Source organism: Manis javanica, chromosome 2, assembly GCF_040802235.1.
Source record: "Manis javanica isolate MJ-LG chromosome 2, MJ_LKY, whole genome shotgun sequence".
NCBI classification, from domain to species: Eukaryota; Metazoa; Chordata; class Mammalia; order Pholidota; family Manidae; genus Manis; species Manis javanica.
The window spans coordinates 79,960,451-79,986,686 of NC_133157.1; the positions used below are offsets into that span (position 1 = coordinate 79,960,451).

At 36.8% G+C, this 26,236-nt stretch overlaps 1 protein-coding gene across 9 annotated transcripts in view; it reads right to left on the reverse strand.

Annotated features, from left to right (window-relative positions):
- KIF27 (kinesin family member 27) overlaps positions 1-26,236 on the reverse strand; it is a 127,826-nt gene that overhangs the window by 95,848 nt on the left and 5,742 nt on the right. For 8 of the 9 annotated variants that reach the window (XM_073228717.1, XM_073228719.1, XM_073228713.1 and 5 more), the window contains 3 exons: positions 18,849-19,229; positions 5,684-5,884; positions 1,751-2,706 (listed from right to left, as the gene is read on the reverse strand). In XM_073228717.1, the coding sequence (XP_073084818.1) occupies positions 1,751-2,706; positions 5,684-5,884; positions 18,849-19,146 (1,455 nt within the window). In that variant the 5' untranslated portion in view covers positions 19,147-19,229. Of the gene's footprint in view, positions 1-1,750; positions 2,723-5,683; positions 5,885-18,848; positions 19,230-26,236 lie in introns of those variants that run through there. The other variant, XM_073228720.1, reaches the window with a different exon arrangement.

The following is a 26,236-nucleotide window of genomic DNA, read 5'->3' on the forward strand; positions in this document are numbered from 1 at the left end:
TAAATCTCAACCCTGAGTATACTTCTTCTTTAGCATTCCATGTGACAAAATGGGAGGGATGCATAAAGTAGTGCTGCTGCATATTAAAGATGATAGCAGTCTGTGGGAAAAAATCTTGTGCAATTATTTGAGTTGCAAGCTGAACTAGCCACATTTGTCAGAGTATATACTACTTTTACTGTAAAGAACATCAGACAAACAACTATAGTTGTTCACATTTGGGTATGTGGCAGACATTTTCTCAAAAATGAGAAAAATAAACTCAAGGAAAATAACTAGCAGTATTTGTTGCTGATAAATTTCAGTTTCATGCAAAACTAAGAATTTTGAAAAACATCTCTGCTACTAGACAGTTTCCAATACTTAAAGAATTTGCTGATAAGATCCACGGTGATATCAACAAATGTGATTTTTTGGTTTTGTATAATGAAATATGTCAACACTTGGAAGGTCTGCATAACTTAGTAAACAAATATTTTCCAAAAGACCAATGCATGATGATTCAAAATCGTATGTGGATAAAACATCCACTAAAAGCACAAGTTAGAGATCAGTGAATTTTAATGTGTAGATCTTAATGTAACAAAACAGTTTCAAATTCCACATTGCAAGTAATCTTTAAGAAATTTCTACTTATTGCATTTTAGTGTAAGATCAAAGAAGATCCACAAAAATCTGAAAAAGTCATTAAAATATTCCTGCCTTCCAATTACAAACTTATATGAGGCTGAATTTTCTTCAAATACTTCAACTAAAGCAACATATTGCGAGAAATTGAATGCTAAAGCAGATATGAAAATCCACCTGTCCTCTATTAAATCAGACATTAAAATAAATTTGCAAAAATGCAAAACAATTCTTATTAAGTTGCATTAATTTTTTTGTTCTGGAAAAGTTATTTTTCAAGAAAAAATATTCTTTATATTAACATGTAATTGGGTTATTATTAGTTTTTAATAGAACTAACAAAATAAAAGCTCTTTTCAGGGACCTCAATTTTAAGAATGTAAGAAACCTTGTGAATAAGTTCAATTGCTTCTTTCTGATACATATAAAAAGGTATTGAGGAAAGATTCCTAATTAGAAAGTTACCTTTTAAATTATGTTTTCCTATTTTTAAAAACTGGCAGAATAACCACTTGCCCACGAGACTGCAGACTCCACATAAACATAAGTAGGTACACCTTGTTCTCCATTATTTCCCCAGTGATGCATAATCTTCATACAATAAATGTTTTTTTAATGGAAAGTGGGGAAATGCAATTCTGAACTCAATATATGTATATATAATATGTACACATGTACTTACATACATTCCTTAATTATCAAATATGATGGCTTATTTGTTTATTTGAAAAAATTCAATACTCCAAACTCAAGAGATGAAGTAGTTTTTTCCTTTTAAGAACCACTGACAGATATAGGATAAAAACCTCAATCAGTTATTAACTCAATTCTGTTTCGAAAGCTATGTTATGCTAGTTTCATCCTCTAAATTAAGTACGAAGTGCACAAGATTCTACATAATAAACACAACAAATTGAATTACCTTTCAAAGGAGAAAGAAGGAAGAGCCAAGGAAGGTATGAGGAAAAAGCAATAGGAAAAAAGGAACAAGAAAACAGAATAAAGCCAAGTGAGATTATATATTGTCCTTTTAAAAAACTTGAAATTCCAAAATGAATCTTACTTGCCCAGATAAATTTAGCCCTTAAGCAAGTCACTTATGAAAATAATAGTGTCTCAGTACCTGGCATTTCTCAAGCTCTTGTTCTAGTTGGAGAACTGCAATATGCCGTTGTCCTTCTAGATTCCTGATGTCATGGCTTCCTCTGAATGAACGGACAATTGACTTACAGACCTCTTGGGTCATGTTAAGCCACTCCCGCAGTTTATGTTGCTGCTTTTGGTTTAGTCTGACAGCATCTTTTAAGTCCACCAAGAAGGTAAAGGCTTCCTCTATACAATTTTGGTAACCCAGACATTGTCTTTGTAGCTCAGCTACTTGCTCCTTAAGAGAACGGATCCTATTTTTATCAGAAGTCCCCTCTAGATGGATCTGGCTAGTTTGGTTGCTACTAGCTTGCTGGCTTTGCAAAGCTTCTCGAAGCAATTTCATCTCAAATTCCATTTCATCCTTTCGGTCTGACTCGGGGCTAAAGTTTAAGGTGGGTTTGTTTCTAATGTTGCGAACTCTGTTGGCATATTTAAGAGAATTTAAGGACTCGTCAAAATCCGAGGAGGATGGGCTGACACAAGTCATCATGACAGTCTTGGCACTGCCTCCCAGAGAATCTTTTAAAAGCCGGGTAATCTTAGCATCCCTATATGGAATATGTGAGCTTTTCCTGCGTGGGTCCCCAAGAGCACTTATTACATTGCCTAAAGCCAGTAACCCGCTGTTGATCAGAATGGATTCTTTGAATCGTTCACCAGTATTCCCTGTTTTGGTTACTCTTTCTGTTCCAGCCAAATCCACAAAGTGGAACTTTGAGATGATATGTCGAGGTAAACACCACAATCCATCTTTAGCTGCCTCCAGATTTCTTTTCACTTGACAAATGCTGATTGTAAAAATTGCATGTGATCTACTGGAGTGCTTGTTCGTTTGGGTGGCACCTGTATGCCTGGCTGCATTCCCCATCTCCAAGAGACTCATCACTTCATCCGCAGTCTCCACTTGGCATTCCTTGGCCCCGACTATCACTAAAAATAGCAATAGCTAGTGTTTAAACCAAGTTTTAATCAAAATCCAGAATAATTACCCACAACAGTTATCATTTGCTAAACTGCCCAAGTAAGACAGTTCCTTTAATCAATCACTATATTGTGCACTTGAAACCAATATAATATTGTGTATCAACTGTACTTCAATAAAAAAGCATTCTACAAATGCACATGTATACATTGCTATGAAAAAGGAAATATAAGTTTACATGAGACAATGATTAAACCAACATTTTATGTCATTATTTATGCTCAATAAAATAATGGAAGACATGTAAAAAGAATCAATAGCATTTCAAATAATAGTCACATCAACATCATTAAATAATTTTAGATAATTTCTAAAAGGAACTATTCTAAAAGCAGTTCGATGCTTAAATTCTAAAGATATATATGTTTATTAAATAATCAGTTTTCTTTGGAGTCACATACACAATTTTTTGAGATGGCTGACAAAAGAAAAATTCCTTATCCAGTATTTTGATTTGTGGTCTATTAGGCTAATTAAAAGATAATCAATTAGTTAAATATAGAGCTCAAAAGGATTAATCAGTAGTAGATTAATTAAAAGAAATTAGTTTCTTTTGAGTATCATTAATATTTAAGTCATCCGTAGGTTTAAGGATTTTGGTATTGGAGGGTCATAACCAATGATAAATGAAAATTTCAGTATATATGAAGTTGGATATTCATGTTAAAAACGGTATCCCCTACATAATATCAGAATGCAAGGTAAACACATGAGATGGCAATTCTGAAAAGGCAAAAAAGTTTCTATTTCAATGGCAGAACAAGAACAAAAAATAATCAAAGCTTACTACCCCCTTTATTTGTTTATATCCAAAAATATTTCAAAAAGGATTAGATGGATTTGGGATTTGAATCAGAGCAGTAAAGTTCCCGAGTCTGTGCTCAAATTACAGTGCCTTATTTCCTCTTAATCAGATCGTGTCATGTCACTGCTTCTTTGATAAATAATCATTTGCTTTCATTCTTTCCATCATGACACCTTTTTTAACAATCTAGCTCATTTAAACTTCTAAAGTGCCTATATTACAAACAGGGAGTCCTAAAATATCAGTGATTATAAACTATGACAATGTAACTGTAAATCATAGTATAACATTTATACTATTTTTTAATGCTAGGTTATGGCTTAGCACTAATCGATGGTCCTCAAACTCAGCCGCAAAATCACCAGGGACCTTAATAAAAGAGAAAGTACCAGTGCCAGGCTCCATCCCAGACTAGTTCATCAGAATCTCTGAAAAGTGGTGCCCAGAAGTCAGTATTTCTTAAAAAGCTTCCAAGGTGAGGCTAATTGTACAGCAACCAAGTTGGATACTAACTACTCCTTCACACAGAGGAACTAAATAAATATGTCAACCAAATGTATGTTGGTTTGAGTGGGACACATAGAATATATAGCAATTTGCCTTAAGACAATTTGTTACATCTTTCCAAACTTTTGCAAGATTAATATCAGCTATGGAATATCTTGACCATAAAATTTATCAGGAGTGATAGTGTATACTTCTGTATTGTTTGAGTTTTATAATAAACATTTTTTTTCTTTTAATAAAAAATTAAAATATTCAATAATTACATTTCTTTAGATACAGAGAAGCTTAAAACATCAGTCTGAATTCTGTCCAGAAAAAATAAATTATGTTAAATTATCTAATAAGACCATAAACTACCATGCATGCATTTTTTTCTAAAAAAACAAAACAAAAACAATTTCTTCAAGCATCCTGGAATGCCAGGGCTTCCAGGACAGGTCCTGCAAGGAAGCACCTTACTGCCCCCTTCAGACTGCTGTTTGAATGAAAATAGCCATCTTTCCTAACTGCTAGGAAATTCCCCTAGAGACCCAATTCTCTGGCAGGATCTTTTATCTCCAGGAAAGTTCTACTAAATGTGTTTTCCAGGGCAGGAAGACATCCAAGAACAGTCATTGTTATTAATAATAGTGAAAATCTGGAAAAAGCCCCAATGTCCAAAAATATAATATTAAATGAACTATTATACTATTATAATACATTCAGAAAACAAATTACCACATGATCATGAAGTCATAAGTTTGAAAAATATTTAATGATGTGAAAATGTTCATAACACAAATATTAAGTAAAAACATAAGAGATGCAATACTGTATGTGGGGTTGCAAGTATATATATGTATTTTAATTATACATGCATATAAAAAGAAATCTGGAAGTAAGCACACCAAAAAGAGAAGCTATTTCTGGGTTCTGGGATTAAAAATGATCTTAACTTTCTTCCTCATGCTTCTCTGTTTTCAAAATGTTCTATGTCAAACATACTACGTTTTAAATTAGAAAAGCAAAAAGTGTTATTCTTTAAATTACTTGTATTTTGACTCCCCCACTTGGATATTTATGTAAATATTTAATCTATTGGTTTTTTAATTATTTTTGGATATTTAATTAGATTAACAAGCTGGCAAGCACAGAAAGTCAGACTTTGAGAAGCATAACAAAGGACAGGTAAATGTCAATATGGAAAGGCAAACACATAAACTTTTCAAATTAAAGAAAAAAAGAAGCAATGGGTGTACTGGGACAAAATCAAAGTCCCAGAATGAACACTAAGGGAGAAGCCATCCCCAGTCTCAAGGCAACTCTGGGAGAAATAAAAGTACAAAAACTAGTTCACAGTCTCACTTAAGGTCAGCCCAGAGTGGAGACAATAATAGGAAATAAATATCATGAATTACAACTTAATAAAACTTCAGCTTATCAGTCAGTCTGAACTTCTACTTCTTATTTGGGTGATTTAGTGTATATCAGTTATCAATGAGTAGTCAGTTTTAAAGTAAAAACCAATTCATTGTGCTCCTACGTTTGTTTTAAAGATTCTTTAAAATATATTCAGGAACTGAATTAAATTCTATCTATGCTAATAAAGGCTACCATTCAGTAGGCTACTTTACCTGTGTTTCCTTTTTCATCTTCTCGGATGTGAAGATCCTTCACAGATGTCTCCAATTCTAGAAGATCTCTTAGGTCTTCCTTGTATACTTCTATATAAGACACTTTTACATTGAAGTCAGTGCTAGGACTGTCAGAGATGCTCTGAAATAGTTCTTGGATAGCTCGAGGAATGATACCCCTTTGACTCTGCACAACTGAAGCTGAAAATTTAGAAAAAGAAATCACATCTGAAACTTAAAATTTAAGGAAAGCTAATTTATAACCAATACATTTATTTTCTTACATTTCTCTACTATAAATTTTTTTTATTAAGGTATCATTGATATACACTCTTATGAAGGTTTCACAAGAAAAACAATGTGGTTATTACATTCACCTTTATTATCAAGTCCCTTCCCATACCCCATTGCAATCACTGTCCATCAGTGTAGTAAGATGCCACAGAGTCCCTATTTATCTTCTCTGAGCTACACTGTCTTCCCCATGACCCCACACATATGATGTGTACCAATCATGATACCCTACAATCCCCTTCTCCCTCCCTCCCCACCCACCCTCCCCTACCCCTCCCCTTTGGTAGTCCCTTCTTGGAGTCTGTGAGTCTGCTGCTATTTTGTTCCTTCAGTTTTGCTTCATTGTTATACTCCACAAATGAGGGAAATCATTTGGTATTTGTCTTTCTCTGCCTGACTTATTTCACTGAGCATAATACCCTCTAGCTTCAACCATGTTGTTACAAATGGTAGGATTTGTTTCTTTCTTATGGCTGAATAGTATTCCATTGTGTATATGTACCATATCTTCTTTATCTATTCATCTACTGATGGACACTTAGGTTGCTTCCATATCTTGGGTATTAGTATATTAAAAAATTTTTTTAACTGTAACTATAAAATTCATAGGTAAAGGTTTTTACATGCATGCTTTTACTCAAAATTCATTCACACATTTATTCAACAAATATTTATTTAGTGCCAATTACATACCAGCCAGCATCCTTGGACCCTGGGAACACATTAGTGAACAAAATGGGAGAAAAATAATTCCTGCTCTTATGGGACTTGATTAAAGAAGAGCAGATAACAGCAAAAAGGAATAACTGCTAAGTGAATTATATTAAAAGTGATAAGGATACTTGGAGAAAAAGGTAAGGGAGACTGGAAGTTGGAAGGTACTTGCAACTAAGTAGGAAAGTTATGATGGGCATTGTTGAGAAGCTGACATGTGAAAGAGGTGGTGGAGGAGCCACAGGGGTTCTTGAGGGAAAAGTGTCCCAGTCAGAGAGAACAGCCAATGCAAAGGTGCTAAATGGGTGTGATCCACAAAAGGCTAGTGCAGCTGAAGCAGAGGAGAGAATGAGATCAGAGAGGAGACAGAAGCAAGTGCACACAGGTCCCTGTAGACTAGGATAGACCTTGGGATTTATTCTGAATGAGATGAGAGCCACTGGAACATCTTTTTTTCAAACTTGGGATTTAAAAAAATCCACTCCAGCTGTTGTTATTTATATCTATCATAGCACAACAGGGGCAGCAGAGAGGAGGCCAGTTAGGAGACCAATGCAGTGATATGGAATCAAAGGGATTGAGGATAGACATGATGGTGGCTCACACAAGGGTGGCAGCACAGAAAGGTGAGAAGGTTCTGAATTTATGTTGAAGGAAGAGCAATTAAGTTTCCCTCACAGATTTGAGTGGAATGTGAGAGAAACAACGAGTCAAGGATAACTACAAGGTTTTGTCTTGAGCCACTGAAGTTGCAATCAACTGATATGGGGAAGAGCAGTTGTTGTGTTAGTTCAAGGGGAAAACAGCAGAAGTCCATTTCTTGACTTATTTAAGTTGAGATGTCTATTACACATCCAGTTGGGAAGGTTGATTACAGATATGGAGATGTGAGTCAAGAGTTCAAGAGAGAGGTGGGAAAAAAGATGGTATGAGAAGTGAGGCAGAAACCCTACCCCAAAAGTCACATAAAACACAAAAATACAGCATATAAAACTAATCCTGAAAAAGTGACCTGAAGACTGCAGAACAGACTACTTTCATTTGGGGAAAAAGAGAAGATCTCAAAGAAAGGGTAAAGTGGCAAAGTCGCAATATGCCACAACCCAAGCCCTACACCTACCACAGGCCACAGGCAGGAGGAAGAGAAACAAAGCAGGGAGAGAGTAGAAGCCCAGGACTGCTCTACACAGAGCCCTGGAGATCTTTTCCAGGAGCACAAACTCACATTACATGGTGCTTTGTAGATTAGTGGGGTGGGAAAGGAAAGATGAATACCTGTAGAGGGTGGGATTTCAGCCACTTGTGGAGAACAGGTATGCACAACTGCCCCCCTGGGACAAAAGAAAGGCGGGCAGATTGAAAGACTTCCCAGCAGCAAGAAGGGTGCTAAGGGGGAAAATATTACACAGAGTTAGCTGCTCAGGAGAAGGGGCAGGTGGACAAAATCATACTGGCATGCTCAGCTGAGCATGTTGGGAACTCTCAGGAGCTTCAATCACTCCATCCCCCGGGCTGGCAATGCAGCCCCAAGGCCCCTCACTGAGATATGCTCCTTGCTGCTCCTTCCACCCATCAGGCACTTGTCCCACTCACCAGCTGGAGGGTGGCTCTGCCCATGACAGCTACAGGAGCATAGCACAGAGGCTCCTCCCTGCCTGAACAGCCCACTGGACCTGGCAGTGGAGGCAGGCATTACAGCTGGGAATTCAGGAAACCACCCCACCTAAGCTCTTTCCACCTGACATGAGAGGGTTCCATTTGCGTGTGACCCCTACCATTGCTGCAGGTACATGGCAGCTCCAGACAGTAGAGATTCTGGGCCCTAGAGGGTGCAACCTATACAAAATTATTATTTCATAAGAAATACTAAAAAAATGAAATGGCAAAGGAATTTGGTTGAAACAAAATTAAAAGAAAAACTCCAGAAAGAGGACTAATTGAAACTGAAATCACTAATCATCTTGATAAAGATGTCAAAAAAAGGCATAACCATCCTCATGGATCTACAGAAAAATATTCAGGATCTCAGGGAGGGCTTCAACAAGAGATAAAAACTTGGAAAAAGACAGTATCTAAAATGAAACATACAATGGAGGGATTTAAATGTAGATCAGATGAGGCAGCAGAGATGGTAAATGAAATAGAAATTAAGAGAACAGTAAAACTAAAAAGCTGAGAAACAGAAACAAAAAAGGATCTCTAGGAATGAGAGAATAATAAGACAGCTGTGTGACCAAACCAAAAGGGACTATATTTACATTGTAGGGGTACCAGAGGAAGAAAAGAGAGAAAAGGGGATAAAAAGTCTCTTTAAGGAAATAACTGCTGAAAAATTCCTGAATCTGGGGAAGTAAATAGTCTCTCAGGTCATGAAAAGGCAGCAATCTCCCAACACAAGGAACCTTAGGAAGACAACACAAAGACAAATAATGATTAAAATGACAAAGATCAAGGACAGGAGAGAGTACTGAAAGAAGCTAGAGAGAGAAAAAGATCATATACAAAGATAAGCCCATCAGGCTATCAGCAGAGTTCTCAGCAGAAATGTTACAGGTCAGAAGGGAGTGGCATGATATATTTAATGCAATGAAAAAGAAGGGGCTCCAAACAAGAAAACTCTACTTGGGAAGATGATCATTTAAATTTGAAGCAGGGATTAAACAATTTCCAGATATGAAACAGATGAGGGAATTCACCACCCACAAACCATCTCTATGGTGTATGTTAAAGTGACTGCTCTAGATGGAAGTGCTTGTAAGGCCAAATAGCTGGTGCCAGAGAAAATAAAACCACAGTAAAGGAAGCTAAGCAAATACAAATTTAAATCAAGTACCACAAAGACAGTCAGGAGATACACAAAGAGTACAGAATATGACACCTAATATATACACAGTGGAGGTGGAAGGACAAGGGGAGAAAAAAAACAACCTTTACAATCTGTCTGAAATAGCATAATAACTGATTTAAGATAGACTATTAGATAGTAAGGAAGATATCCTTTAACCTTTGGTAATCACAATTCTAAAGCCTACAATAGCAGTAAGTACATATCTATCGATAATTACCCTAAATGTAAATGGACGGACTGCACCAATCAAAAGACACAGAGTCACTGAACGGATAAAAAAAAACAAGACCCATCGATAGCTGTCTACAAGAGATTCATTTCAAACTCAAAGACATACACAGACTAAAAGTGAAGTGATGGAAAAGGTTATTTCATGCAAATGATAGGGAAATAAAAGCAGGAGTAGGAGTACATATATTAGACAAAATAGACTTCAAAACAAAGAAAGTAACAAGACACAAAGAAGGATATTACATAATGATAAAGGGGTCAGTCCAAAAAGACAATATAACAAATATACATATGCACTCAACAAAGGAGCCAAAGAAGTACTAACAGAATTAAAGGGAAAAATAGAATGGAATGCATTCATTCTAGGAGACTTCAACACTCCACTCTCTCCAAAGGAAAGATCAACCAGACAGAAAATAAGTAAGGAGACAGAGGCCCTGAAAAACACATTATAAAAGATGGACCTAACAGATATCTACAGAACTCTACAACCAAAAGCAGCAGAATGCACATTCTTCTCAAGTGCACATGGAACATTTTCAAGAATAGGTCATATATTAGGCGACAAAAAGAGCCTCAGTAAATTCTAAAAGATTAAAATTGTACCAACCAGCTTCTCAGACCACAAAGTATGAAACTAGAAATAAATTACACAAAGAAAATGAGAAATCCCACAAACACATGGAGGCTTAACAACATACTCTTAAATAACCAATGGATCAATGACCAAATAAAAACAGAAATCAAGCAATATATGGAAATAAATAACAACAATAATTCACCACCAGAAAATCTGAGGGATGCAGTGAAGGCCGTGCTAAAAGGGAAGTATATTGCAATACAGGCCTACTGCAGGAAAGAAGAACAATCACATATGAACAGTCTAAACTCACAACTAACAAAACTAGAAAAAGAAGAACAAATGAGGCCCAAAGTCTGTAGAAGGAGGGACATAATAAAGATTAGAGCAGAAATAAATAAAACTGAGAAGAATAAAACAGTAGAAAGAATCAATGAAAGCAAGAGCTGGTTCTTCAAGAAAACAAACAAAACACATAAACCCCTAGCCAGACTCATAAAGAAAAAAAGAGAGTCTACACAAACAGAATCAGAAATGAGAAAGGAAAAATCACTACAGACATACAGAAATATAAAGAATTATTAGAGAATACTATGAAAAATTATATGCTAACAAATTGGATAACATAGAAGAAATGGACAATTTGTTATAAAAATACAACCTTCCAAGGCTGACCCAGAAAGAAACAGAAAATTTGGACAGACTGATTACCAGCAACAAAATTGAATTGGTAATCAAAAAACTACCGAAGAACAAACCACCTGGACTAGATGGCTTCACCGCTAAATTTTATCAAACACTTAGTGAAGACCTAATACCCATCCTCCTTAATGTTTTCCAAAAAGAAGAAGGAGGGAATACTTCCAAACTCATTCTATGAGACCAGCATCACTTAATACCAAAACCAGGCAAAGACACAACCAAGAAGAAAATTACAGACTGATATTCCTGACGAACACAGATTCAAAAATACTTAAAAAAATACTAACAAACCAAATTCAAAAATATATCAAAAAGATCATCCCCTATGATTAATAGGATTTATTCCAGGGATGCAAGGATGGTACAATATTAGAAAATCCATCAACATCATCCACCACATAAACAGAAAGAAGGACAAAAACCACATGATCATCTCCATAGATGCTGAAAAAGCATTTGACAAAATTCAACATCCATTCAAGATAAAAACTCTCAATAAAATGGGTATAGGGGGCAGGTACCTCAACATAATAAAGGCCATATATGATAAACCCACAGTTAACATCATACTGAACAGCGAGAAGCTGAAAGCTTTTCCTCTAAGATCGGGAACAAGACAGGGATGCTCACTCTCCCCACTGTTATTTAACATAGTACTGGAGGAACTAGCCACAGTAATTACACAAAACAAAGAAATACAAGGAATCCAAATTGGTAAAGAAGTCAAACTGTCACTATTTGCAGATGACATGATATTGTACATAAAAAACCCTAAAGACTCCACTCCAAAACTACTAGAACTGACATCGTAATACAGCAAAGTTGCAGGATACAAAATTAACACACAGAAATCTGTGGCTTTCCTATACACTAACAATGAACTAATACAAAGAGAAATCAGGAAAACAATTCCATTCACAATAGCATAAAAAAAAAAACCTAGGAATAAATATAACCAAGGAAGTGAAAGACCTATACCCTGAACACTATAAGACACTCTTAAGAGAAATTAAAGAAGACACTAACAAATGAAAACTCATCCCATGCTCCTGGCTAGGAAGAATTAATATCATCAAAATGGCCATCCGGCCCAAAGCAATCGACAGATTCAGTGCAATCCCTATCAAATTACCAAAAGCATTCTTCAAAGAACTGGAATGAATAGTTCTAAAATTCATATGGAACCACTGAAGACCATGAATAGCCAAAGCAATCCTGAGAAGGAAGAATAAAGTGGGGGGTAACTCGCTCCCCAACTTCAAGCTTGACTACAAAGCCACAGTAATCAAGACAATTTGGTACTGGCACAAGAACAGAGCCACAGACCAGTGGAACAGAACAGAGACTCCAAACATTAACTCAAACATATATGGTCAATTAATATTCGATAAAAGAGCCATGGACATACAATGGGGAAATGACAGTCTCCTCACCAGATGGTGCTGGCAAAACTGGACAGCTACACATAAGAGAATGAAACTGGATCACTGTCTAACCCCATACACAAAAGTAAATTCAAAATGGATCAAAGACCTGAATGTAAGTCATGAAACCATAAAACTCTTAGAAAAAAACATAGGCAAAAATCTCTTAGACATAAACAGGACCGAATTCTTCATGAACATATCTCCCCGGGCAAGGGAAACAAAAGCAAAAATGAACAAACAAGACTATATCAAGCTGAAAAGCTTCTGTACAGCAAAGGACACCATCAATAGAACAAAAAGGTATCCTAGAGTATGGGAGAACATATTCATAAATGACAGATCCGATAAAGGATTGACATCCAAAATATATAAAGAGCTCACACACCTCAACAAACAAAAAGCAAATAATCCAATTAAAAAATGGGCAGAGGACCTGAACAGACAGTTCTTCAAAGAAGAAATTCAGATGGCCAACAGACACATGAAAAGATGTTCCACATCACTTGCCATCAGAGAAATGCAAATTAAAACCACAGTGAGATATCACCTCACACCAGTAAGGATCGCCACCATCCAAAAGACAAAGAACAACAAATGTTGGCGAGGTTGCGGAGAAAGGGGAACCCTCTTACACTGCTGGTGAGAATGCAAATTAGTTCAACCACTTTGGAAAGCAGTATGGTGGTTCCTCAAAAAGCTCAGAATAGAAATACCATTTGACCCAGGAATTCCACTTCTAGGAATTTACCCTAAGAATGCAGCACTCCAGTTTGAAAAGGAAAGGTGCATCCCTATGTTTATCGCAGCACTATTTACAATAGCCAAGATGTGGAAGCAACCTAAGTGTCCATCAGTAGATGAATGGATAAAGAAGATGTGGTACATATACACAATGGAATATTACTCAGCCAGAAGAAAAAAACAGATCCTACCATTCGCAACATCATGGATGGAGCTAGAGGGTATTATGCTCAGTGAAATAAGCCAGGCGGAGAAAGACAAGTACCAAATGATTTCACTGATATGTGGAGTATAAGAACAAAGAAAAACTAAAGGAACAAAACAACAGCAGAATTACAGAACCCAAGAATGGACTAACAGTTACCAAAGGGAAAGGAACTGGGCAGGAGGGGTGGGAAGGGAGGGATGAGGGCAGGGAAAAAGAAAGGGGGCCTTATGATTAGCATGTATAATGTGGGGGGGGTATAGGGACGGATGTGCAACACAGAGAAGACAAGTAGTGAGTCTACAGCATCTTACTACACTGATGGACAGTGACTGTAATGGGGTTAGTGGGGTGGACTTGGTGAAGGGCGGAGTCTACTATAATGTTCTTCATGTAATTATAGATTAATGATAATAAAGTGAATATAAAGAAAAGAAAAATATATCAAAAAGATCATCCACTATGATTAATAGTATTTATTCCAGGGATGCAAGGATGGTACAATATTAGAAAATCCATCAACATCATCCACCAAATCAGCAAAAAGGACAAAAACCACATGATCATCTCCATAGATGCTGAAAAAGCATTTGACAAAATTCAACATCCATTCATGATAAAAACTCTCAACCAAATGGGTTTAGAGGTCAAGTACCTCAACATAATAAAGGCCATATATGACAAACCCACAGCCAATATCATACTTAACAGCAAAAAGCTGAAAGCCTTTCCTTTAAGATTGGGAATAAGACAAGGATGCCCACTCTCTCCACTATTATTCAACATAGTTCTGGAGGTCCTCACCATGGCAATCAGACAACACAAAGAAATAAAAGGCATCCAGTTTGGTGAGGAAGAAGTTAAACTGGTACTGTTTGCAGATGACAGGATATTGTACAGAAAAAGTCCTAAAGAATCCACTCCAAAACTACTAGATCTAATATCTGAATTCAGCAAAGTTGCAGGATACAAAATTAAAACACAGATATCTGTTACATTCCTACACACTAACGATGAACTAGCAGAAAGAAAAATCAGGAAAACAATTCCATTTACAATTGCATCAAAAAGAATAAACTACCTAGGAATAAACCTGACCAAGGAAGTGAAAGACCTATACTCTGAAAACTACAGGACACTCATGAGAGAAATTAAGGAATATACCAATAAATGGAAACACAATCCATGCTCAGGGATAGGAAGATTAATATTCTCAAAATGGCCATCCCGCCTAAAGCAATCAACAGATTCAATGCAATTCCTGTCAAAATACCAACAGCATTCTTCAATGAACTAGAGAAAATTGTTCCAAAATTCATATGGAACCACCCAAGACCCCGAATAGCCAAAGCAATCTTGAGAAGGAAGAGTAAAGTGGTGGAAATTATGCTCCCCAACTTCAAGCTCTACTACAAAGCCATAGTAATCAAGACAATTTGGTACTGGCACAAGAACAGACCCATAGACCAATGGAACAGACTAGAAAGCCCAGATATAAACCCAACAACATATGGTCAGTTAATATACGATAAAGGAGCTATGGACATACAATGGGGAAATGACAGCCTCTTCAAGAACTGGTGTTGGCAAAACTGGACAACCACATGCAAGAGAATGAAACTGGATGATTGGCTAACCCATACATAAAAGTAAACTCAAAATGGTTCAAAGACCTGAATGTAAGTCATGAAACCATAAATCTCTTAGAAGACAACATAGGCAAAAATCTCCTGAAAATAAACATGAGCATCTTCTTCCTGAACGCATCTCCTCGAGCAAGGGAAACAAAAGCAAAAATGCATGGGACTACATCAAACTAAAAAGCTTCTGTACATCAAAGGACACCATCAACAGAACAAAAAGGCATCCTAAAGTATGGGAGAATATATTTGCAAATGACAAATACAAGGGGTTAAATCCAAAATATATAAAGAACTCACATGTCTTAACACCCAAAAAGCAAGTAACCCGATTAAAAAATGGGAGGACATGGAGAAACAATTCTCCAAAGAAGAAATTCAGATGGCCAACAGGCACATGAAAAGATGCTCCACATCAGTAATTATTAGGGAAATTCAAATTAAAACCACAATCAGCTATCACCTCACACCAGTTAGGATGAGTAGCATTAAAAAGACTAAGAACAACAAATGTTGGCAAGGATGCGGAGAAAGGGGAACCCTCCTACCCTGCTGGGGGAATGTAAGCTAGTTCAACCATTGTGGAAAGCAATATGGAGCTTCCTCAAAAAGCTAAAAATAGAAATACCATTTGACCCAGGAATTCCACTCCTAGGAATTTACCAAAGAATACAAGTTCTGAAATTCCAAAAGACAAATGCACCCCTCTGTTTATCGCAGTGCTATTTACAATAGCCAAGATATGGAAGCAACCTAAGTCTCCATCAGTAGATGAATGGATAAAGAAGATGTGGTACATATACACAATGGAATACTATTCAGCCATAAGAAAGAAACAGATCCTACCATTTGCAAAAACATGGATGGAGCTGGAGGGTATATGTTCATTGAAATATGCCAGGCTGAGAAAGACAAGTACCAAATGATTTCCCTCATTTTGTGGAGTATAACAATGAAGCATAACTGAAGGAACAAAACAACAGCAGAGTCACAGACTCCAGGAAGGGACTAGTGGTTACCAAAGGAGAGGGGTGGGGAAGGGCGCATGGGGAGGAAGGGAGAAGGGGATTGAAGTGTATTATGATTAGTATACATGGTGTGGGGGGGATCACGGAGAAGACAGTGTAGCACAGAGAAGACAAGTAGTGACTCTGTGGCATCTTACTGCCCTGAAAGACAGTGGCTGCAATGGGGTATGGTGGGGGGACTCAATAATATTGGTGAAAGTCATAACCACATTGTTTTTCAAGTGAAACCTTCATAAGAGTGTATGTATTTTTAAAATTGTATAAAAAATGGAAAGAAAAACAACTTGCTTCCAAATTGAAGATTACTACTATTTAGATTTTTGGTAAGAAACACATCCTGAAAAATCTGAACTTCTATTAACTTGGGCTGCCTTTCACCTAATTTAAGATGCAAGGCTGCCATCATGTGGCAAGTAAAGGAAGCTGTGGGTTTTTCCAATGTGAGGGAGAAATTGATTCTTTTTTGAGAGCTTCCAGAACTAGACTATAAACTACAGTATTTTTTAATATTATCCCATTTGATTGAGGAAACAAGGCTAAGAGAGGTTAGAACATTTGCACAAAGCCACACAGCTGAACTAAGACTCAAACACAGGTTTATGTGATTCCCAAGCCACTTTTTCAAGCTCTTTTTCTTTTCCCTCTTTCTTTCTTTTTTGTTTTTTATTGAGGTACAGTTGATATACAATATTATATTGGTTTCAAGTATACAACACAGTGGTCCAGCAGTTACACACATTATTAAAATCCTCACCCCAACTAGTGCAGTTACTATCTACCAACACATAAAGATATTACAGAATATATATGTATATGTGTGTATATATATATATATATATATATATGCATTCTAGATTAGCCAGAATATCAAGCTGATTGGAAATAGCTCACTCACTTCCCATTTCAGAAAAAAAGCACAATAATTCCACAATAATTCCAAAAAGCAGGATTGCAAATAATATTTATAATAAAGCAACATGTATTTTGCTAACCTAAATATCACATTTTCAATGTTATATATTCCTGAAATAGACTATTTCAGAGAGAGAATTTTAAAAGTTTCATACTTCAATAGTCATCATTTAGCTATTATACACTAAAGAGTACACAAAGATAAAAATTTTAAGAGGCACTTATGCATGGTAAAAGTTAGTGAATCCAAGGTTCTGAAAAGCAGGAATATGAATATTAGTTTAAGGAAGCATCATATTGTAAAAGAAGAGATTTCCATCCTGCCAAAGTGCCAAGCATGGTGTTCTGGACAATGCAAGTAGTCAAGAAATTATTTATTGGGGAAAAGCACAATATTATATGTATGGTCAATAAACAAACAGCAAAAGACTCACAACTGATTTTCTACAGAGACAGCCTTACAATGAAATAAAAAATGCTCATTAACTTTACTAATCCACCAAGAAATTTAACTTCAAACAACAAAGTACAGTTTTTCAGCAATCAGATGGCAAAGAGAAATATTTGGGATTTATAATACAGTAAGACGCAAGGATATGAGCAAATGGCTTTCATACATTGGTGGTAGAACATGAACTAGTTCAGCCTTTGGAGGGTATTTTGTCAGTATCTACCCACATTTTAAATATGCATATCCTTTGACTTAACAATCCACTTCTAGGACTCTACTCTGTAGAAAAAAAGCTAACAGATGGATGCAAAGTTAAATATAGAAAGATATGCACTGCAGCTTTTTTATAATAGTAAAAATCAGAAATGACCTAAATGTCCATTAATACTGGAATGGATGAACTATGATCCATTCAAACTGTCAAATACTATACAGCCAAAAAATAAGGTTAAATTCTTTGACCTACAAGGGAAAAAGTAAAATATTTTCTACTGTTAAGTACAAAAAGAAATTAACAGAACCACAGTTGTTAACACCTCATTAAACAAAATGAAACAAAAACTACATGTGCGAGTTTATAATATGTCTATAAAGATGTCTAGAGGACTCTAGAATGGTGTACATCTAACTGTTAGTTCCTGGAAATGACAGGAGCTCTTCATTTCTAAAACATCACTTGCAATCCCACTTTACATTTCTCCTACTTCTTCTAAGTCCTGGTTGCAGGATTCTTAATAGTTACTAGTGGTTTATTAGGAGATACAAAATCTGATCACTTTAACTCATTTCTTTCTACATTAAGTTCCATTAAAAATGACAACAGATTTCTGGAGCAGGGAGTTGGGGGTTGGGGAAATGGGTGAAGGTGGTCAAAAGGTACAAACTTCCAGTTATAAGAGTAATTAAGTTCTGGAGATGTAATGTACAGCCTGGTGACTACAGTTAACAATACTGTATTGTATATTTGAAAGTTGTTAAAAGAGATCTTAAAAGTTTCCTCACACAAAAAAAATATGTAACCATGTGAGGTTATTGATGTTAGCTAAGCTTACTGTGGTAACCATTTTGCAATACATGCATCCATCAAATTATTATTTTGTATACCTTAGACTAATAAATGTTGTATGTCAACCATATCTCAAAACTGGAAAAAATGGCAAATGGCTGAATATTGAACCTAGTCTCAAACTTCTTTTCTCAAGCAAATATAATCATGAATTAAATCACTTAAACTTGAATATTTAAAAACAAATCTTCAAAAGATGACAATACACTGATTATCCTACTCATTATTTCATCCAATGAATATGCTCATTTACTCTGTTTGGTACTGTCATATTTTAGCTTCCTTCTATTGTCTCAAATAAAAGTCAAAGAGCATGAGAATCTTACCAACATGGCCTCCTCCAATGGTATATGTCTTCCCAGATCCGGTTTGTCCATAGGCAAAAACAGTTGCATTATAGCCTTCAATGAGTGACACTACTAGTGGCTTTATACATGTACTATAAACTTCATCCTGAGTGGAATTTTTGCCAAAAACAAAATCAAAAGTAAAGACTTTATCTCGCCCAATGATAATTTGCTGGGTGTTTGGTATAACTCTCACACAGGCTTGGAGATTATGAAGAATCTCTGTGCACAGCAGAGGTCTAATTCTGACAGCAACTTTTATTGGTATTTCTCCCATGGCAGCTTAGATTTTACTAGACTTTCCGCTTAAAATTTGGTCCCTAGTGTGCGAAACATCCATTTTACATAAGATCTGGACTCCTGTGTATCAAAACAAAAACAATGTAATTATTGACGCTTCGGATAAACTGACTATCTTCAAAAGCAAAGTTAATTAAATTAGATTTTGTTCCAATATACGATGGTTACAAATACTCAAACTGTCTTGTAAAAATAAACCTGTTATTTATAGATGAAAAGATATAAAGGCTAGATTTGCTGCAAAATAATCTGGGGGATTATGACCATGAATTGGTAAATGGTAAAGCTAAGTGATAAATGCACAGAATTTCACTGTGCTACTCATTCTAAAGTGGTATTTTGTTTCCCAGCTCATTAATCTAAATATTGAATAATTGGGGAGTAGAAAATTAAGGCAAGCAAATAATTGGATAATTGTACACATGTTAAAAGCAAACACTTGCACTAGATTTATAGCTCTATACTGAGAAATAACACCTCTTTGCAACAAATATTAGAAATAAATCCATGAAAACAATTTTAAGGATTTTTATGACAGTATAAATTTAAAACAAAATTACTTATTCAAAATTAATCAAAACTAACAGGAAAACCACTTTTACAGTCCTAAATTGTGTTATACTTATTTTTGAACATTGCTTGTGGAATTAGTATATTAAAAATTAAACTCCTACCAAATTAAAATGGATATCCAGCAATATATGGAAACAAATGACAATAACACAAAGCCCCCCTTCTGTGGGATGCAGCAAAAGCAGTCTTAAGAGGAAAGTATATAGAAATTCAGGCATATTTAAAGAAGGAAGAACAATCCCAAATGAATAGTCTAATGTCACAATTATCGAAAGTGGAAAAAGAAGAACAAATGAGGCCTAAGGTCAGCAGACAGAGGGACATAATAAAGATCAGAGATGAAATAAATAAAATTGAGAAGAATAAAACAAAAGAAAAAATCAATGAAACCAAGAGCTGGTTCTTCGAGAAAATAAACAAAATAGATAAGCCTCTAGCCAAACTTATTAAGAGAAAAAGAGAGTCAACACACATCAACAGAATTAGAAACGAGAAAGGAAAAATCATGACGGACCCCACAGAAATACAAAGAATTATTAGAGAATACTATGAAAACCTATATGCTAACAAGCTGGAAAACCTAGGAGAAATGGAAAACTTCTTAGAAAAATACAATCTTCCAAGACTGACCCAGAAAGAAACAGAAAATCTAAATAGACCAATTACCAGCAACAAAATTGAATCAGTAATCAAAAAACTACCCAAGAACAAAACCCCCAGGCCAGATGGATTTACCTCAGAATTTTATCAGACATACAGAGAAGACATAACACCCATTCTCCTTAAAGTTTTCCAAAAAATAGAAGAGGAGGGAATACTCCCAAACTCATTCTATGAAGCCAACATCACCCTAATACCAAAACCAAGCAAAGACCCCACCAAAAAGAAAACTACAGAGCAATATCCCTGAAGAACATATATGCAAAAAAACTCAAGAAAATATTAGCAAACCGAATTCAAAAATACATCAAAAGGATCATACACCATGACCAAGTGGGATTCATCCCAGGGATGCAAGGATGGTACAACATTCAAAAATCCATCAACATCATCCACCACATCAACAAAAAGGACAAAAACCACATGATCATTTCCATAGATGCTGAAAAAGCATTCGACAAAATTCGACATCCATTCATGTTAAAAACTCTCAACAAAATGGGTATAGAGGGCAAGTACCTCAACATAATAAAGGCCATATATGATAAACCCACAGCTAACATCATACTGAACAGCGAGAGGCTGAAAGTTTTTCCTCTGAGATCGGGAACTAGACAGGGATGCCCACTCTCCCCACTGTTATTCAGCGTGGTACTGGAGGTCCTAGACATGGCAATCAGAGAAAACAAAGAAATACAAGGAATCCAGATTGGTAAAGAAGAAGTCAAACTGTCACTATTTGCAGATGACATGATATTGTACATAAAAAACCCTAAAGACTCTACTGCAAAACTACTAGAACTAATATCGGAATTCAACGAAGTTGCTGGATACAAAATTAACACAGAAATCTGTAGCATTCCTATACACTAACAATGAACTAATAGGAAGAGAAATCAGGAAAACAATTCCATTCACAACAGCATCAAAAAGAATAAAATACCTAGGAATAAACTTAACCAAGGAAGTGAAAGACCTATACCCTGAAAACTACAAGACACTCTTAAGAGAAATTAAAGAGGTCCCTAACAAATGGAAACTCATCCCATGCTCCTGGCTAGGAAGAATTAATATCGTCAAAATGGCCATCCTGCCCAAAGCAATATACAGATTCAAGGCAATCCCTATCAAATTACCAACAGCATTCTTCAATGAACTGGAACAAATAGTTCAAAACTTCACATGGAAACACAAAAGACCCCACACAGCCAAAGCAATCCTGAGAAGGAAAAATAAAGTGGGGGGGTATCTCGCTCCCCAACTTCAAGCTCTACTACAAAGCCACAGTAATCAAGACAATTTGGTACTGGCAAAAGAACAGACCCACAGACCAGAGGAACAGAATAGAGACTCCAGACATTAACCCAAACATATATGGCCAATTAATATTTGATAAAGAAGCTATGGACTTACAATGGGGAAATGACAGTCTCTTCAACAGATGGTGCTGGCAAAACCAGACAGCTACACGTAAGAGAATGAAACTGGATCACTGTCTAACCCCATACACAAAAGTAAACTCCAAATGGATCAAAGACCTAAATGTAAGTCATGAAACCATAAAACTCTTAGAAAAAAACATAGGCAAAAATCTCATGGACATAAACACGAGTGACTTCTTCATGAACATATCTGCCTGGGCAAGGGAAACAAAGGCAAAAATGAACAAGTGAGACTATATCAAGCTAAAAAGCTTCTGTACAGCAAAGGACACCATCAATAGAACAAAAAGGTATCCTAGAGTATGGGAGAACATATTCATAAATGACAGATCTGATAAAGGATTGACATCCAAAATATATAAAGAGCATCCAAACAAAAAGCAAATAATCCAATTAAAAAATGGGCAGAGGAGCTGAATAGACAGTTCTCTAAAGAAGAAATCCAGATGGCCAACAGGCACATGAAAAGATGCTCCACATTGCTAATCATCAGAGAAATGCAAATTCAAACCACAATGAGATATCACCTCACACCAGTAAGGATTGCCATCATCGAAAAGACAAACAACAACAAATGTTGGCGAGGTTGTGGAGAAAGGGGAACCCTCCTACACTGCTGGTGGGAATGTAAACTAGTTCAACCATTGTGGAAAGCAGTATGGAGGTTCCTCAGAATGCTCAAAATAGAAATACCATTTGACCCAGGAATTCCACTTCTAGGAATTTACCATAAGAATGCAGCACTCCAGTTTGAAAAAGACAGATGCACCCCTATGTTTATCGCAGGACTATTTACAATAGCCAAGAAATGGAAGCAACCTAAGTGTCCATCAGTAGATGAATGGATAAAGAAGATGTGGTACATATACACAATGGAATATTACTCAGCCATAAGAAAAAAACAGATCCTACCATTGGCAACAACATGGATGGAGCTAGAGGGTATTATGCTCAGTGAAATAAGCCAAGCGGAGAAGGACAAGTACCAAATGATTTCACTTATATGTGGAGTATAAGAACAAAGGAACACTGAAGGAACAAAACAGCAGCAGAATCAGAGAACCCAAGAATGGACTAACAGTTACCAAAGGGAAAGGGACTGGGGACGATGGGTGGGAAGGGAGGGATAAGGGTGGGGAAAAGAAAGAGTGCATTACAATTAGCATGTATAGTGCGTGGGGGGCACGCGGAGGGCTGTGCAACACAGAGAAGACAAGTAGTGATTTTACAGCATCTTACTACGCAGATGGACAGTGACTGTGAAGGGGTATGTGGGGGCGACTTGGTGAAGGGGGAAACCTAGTAAACATAATGTTCTTCCTGTAATCGTAGATTAATGATACCAAAATTTAAAAAAAAGAGAAGTTCAGGCATTTGCCACAAACATTTTTCAACAAAAAAAGAAAAAAGAAAAAAAATTAAACTCCTAGGAGAGGCTTAAAGATGGTGGCATGAGAGGTGAGACAGAAACCTCCTCCCAAAATGACATATAATTTGAGAATATAGCAAACACATCTAATACTGAAAGAGCATCAGGAAAGAAGGCTGTGGCAGACTACATACACCTGGAGGAAACATCAGACCTCAAGGAAAAAGGTGAAGTGCAAAAGCCATGATCCAGAGGGACCCAAGCCCTTTCCCAAACCCAGCTCACAGGAGAAAGACAGAGAAACAGAGTGGGGAGGGGTGGAGACCTAGGGCTGCTGAACACCCAGCCCTGGATCTGCTCTGGGAGCACAAACCTACATTACACGGTGCTCTGAAGATTAGTGGGGTTGGAAAGCTAAGACAGGCAGAATACATGGAGACACTAAGATTCCAGCCACTTGTGGAAAATATGTATCCACAACTGGCAGAAAGATGGGCAGTCTGAGAGACTTCCTAACAGCAAGAAGGCTGATAAAGGGGAAAGGATTACACAGAGCTTACTGCTCAGGAGGAAGGACAGGTGGACAAAATTGTCCAGATGCACTCTGCCCAGCAGGTTGGGAACTTTCAGGAGTTCCAGGCATTCCATCCCTCTGGCTGGCTATGCAACTACGAGGCCCCCCACTGTGACACACAGCCTGCTGCACCTTTCTCCAGGCCAGAACCAGCACACTGAATGGCCACCCCTGACATTACACAAGGCTAGCTCCAGGGCAGCCCTGCCTATGGCAGCTACAAGTGCAAAGCACAGAGGCTTCTCCCTGCCTGTTCGGCCCACTGGCCTTTGCAGTGGAGGCAGGCACTGCAGCCAGGAAGCAGGAAAGAGCTTTTTCCTCCTGACAGGCACCAGCACTGCTTGCCTGTGACCCCCACCATTGCTCCAGGTGCTGAGCAGCTCCAGACAGTAGAGCTTCTGGGCACTACAGGGTACCACCGACAAATATGAAACACCAAAGGAAACTGGTTCAAACCAAAATCCCACAAACATCAGAAAGAGGGCCAAGTGAAACTGACCTCATCTTTCTTCCTGAAAGAGATTTCAAAATAAAAATCATAAACATGTTCATGGAGCTATAGAAAAATATTCAAGAATGCAGGGGGGAATTAAGGTATGAGATACAAACATTGAAGAATGCAGTATCTAAAAAGAAACATATAATGGAGAGATTTAGAAGCAGATTACATGAAGTACAGGAGAGGGTAAATGAAATAGAAATTAGAGAACAGAAATACAAAGAAGCTGAGGCACAGAGAGAAAAAAGAAACTGTAGGAATGAAAAGATATTGAGAGAGCTGTGTGACCGATCCAAACGGAACAGTATTTGCATTATAGGGGTACCAGAAGAAAAAGAGATAGAAAGTGTCTTTGAGGCAGTAATTGCTGAAAACTTCCCCAATCTGGGGAAGGAGATAGTCTCTCAGGCCATAGAGGTGCACAGATCTCTGAACACAAGGGACCCAAGGAAGAAAACACCAAGGCATATAAGTAAAATGGGAAAGGTCAAGGATAAGGACAGAGTATTAAAAGTAGCCCGAGAGAGAAAACAGATCACACATGAAGGAAAACCCATCAGCCCATCAGACTTCTCAACAAAAACCTCATAGGCCAGAGGGAGTGGCATGATCTATTTAATGCAATGAAGCAGAAGGGCCTCACCAAAAATATTCTACATAGCAAGATTATCATTTAAATATGAAGGAGGGATTAAACAATTTCCAGATAAGCAAAAGCTGAGAGAATTTACCTCCCACAAACCATCTCTACATTATATTTTGGAGGGACAGCTATAGATGGAAGTGTTTCTAAGCCTAAATAGCTGTCATCAGAGGAAATAAAACCACAGTAAAGACAGCAGACCAATTAATTAATAAGCAGATACAAAATCAAATCAACTACCCCCAAAGTCAGTCAAGGGATAAACAGTACAGAATATAATACCTAATATATAAAGAATGGAGGTGGAAGGAAAAGGAGGAAAAAAAAGAACCTATTGATTGTGCTTGTAATAGCATACTAAGTGAATTAAGTTAGACTGTTAGATAGTAAGGAAGTTACCCTTGAACCTTTGGTAATGACAAATCTAAAGCCTACAATGGCAGTAAGTACATCCTAACTGCAAATGGACTGACTGTACCAATCAAAAGACATAGAGTCACTGAATGGATAAAAAAACAAGACCCATCTACATGCTGCCTACAAGAGACTCACTTCAAACCCAAAGACATACACAGACTAAAAGTGAACGGATGGAAAAGGATATTTCATGCAAATGATAGGGAGAAAAAAGCAGGAGTATCAGACAAAATAGACTTCAAAACAAAGAAAGTCACAAGAGACAAAGAAGGACACAACATAATAATAAAGACGTCAGTCCAGGAAGAGGATAAAACCATTATAAATATCTATTTATCTAATACAGGAGCACCTAAAAATGTGACACAAATACTAACAGCATTAGAGGGGAAAACAGAATGCAATGTACTTATCTTAGGAGACTTCAACACACCACTCACTCCAAAAGACAGATCAATCAGACAAAAAAGATGTAAGGAAACAGACACACTGAACAATGCATTAGAGCAGAGGGACCTAATAGATATCTACACTACACTATAGTACACTACACTACACTCAAAGGAGCAAGATATACATTCTTCTCAAGTGCACATGGATCATTTTCCAGAAAAGATCATATACTAGGCCACAAAAAAAGCCACAGTAAAAAAACAAGACTAATTTTGCCACCATCTTCTCAGACCACAAAGTTATAAAATTAGAAATAAATTACGCAAAGAAAACAAAAGAGTCCACCTGGAGGCTTTACAAGATGCTTCTAAATAATCAATGACCAAATAAAAATGGAGATCAAGCAATATATGGATACAAATGATAACAACAACTCAACAGCCCAAAACCTATGGGATGCAATGAAGACAGTTCTAGGAGGAAAGTATATAGCAATA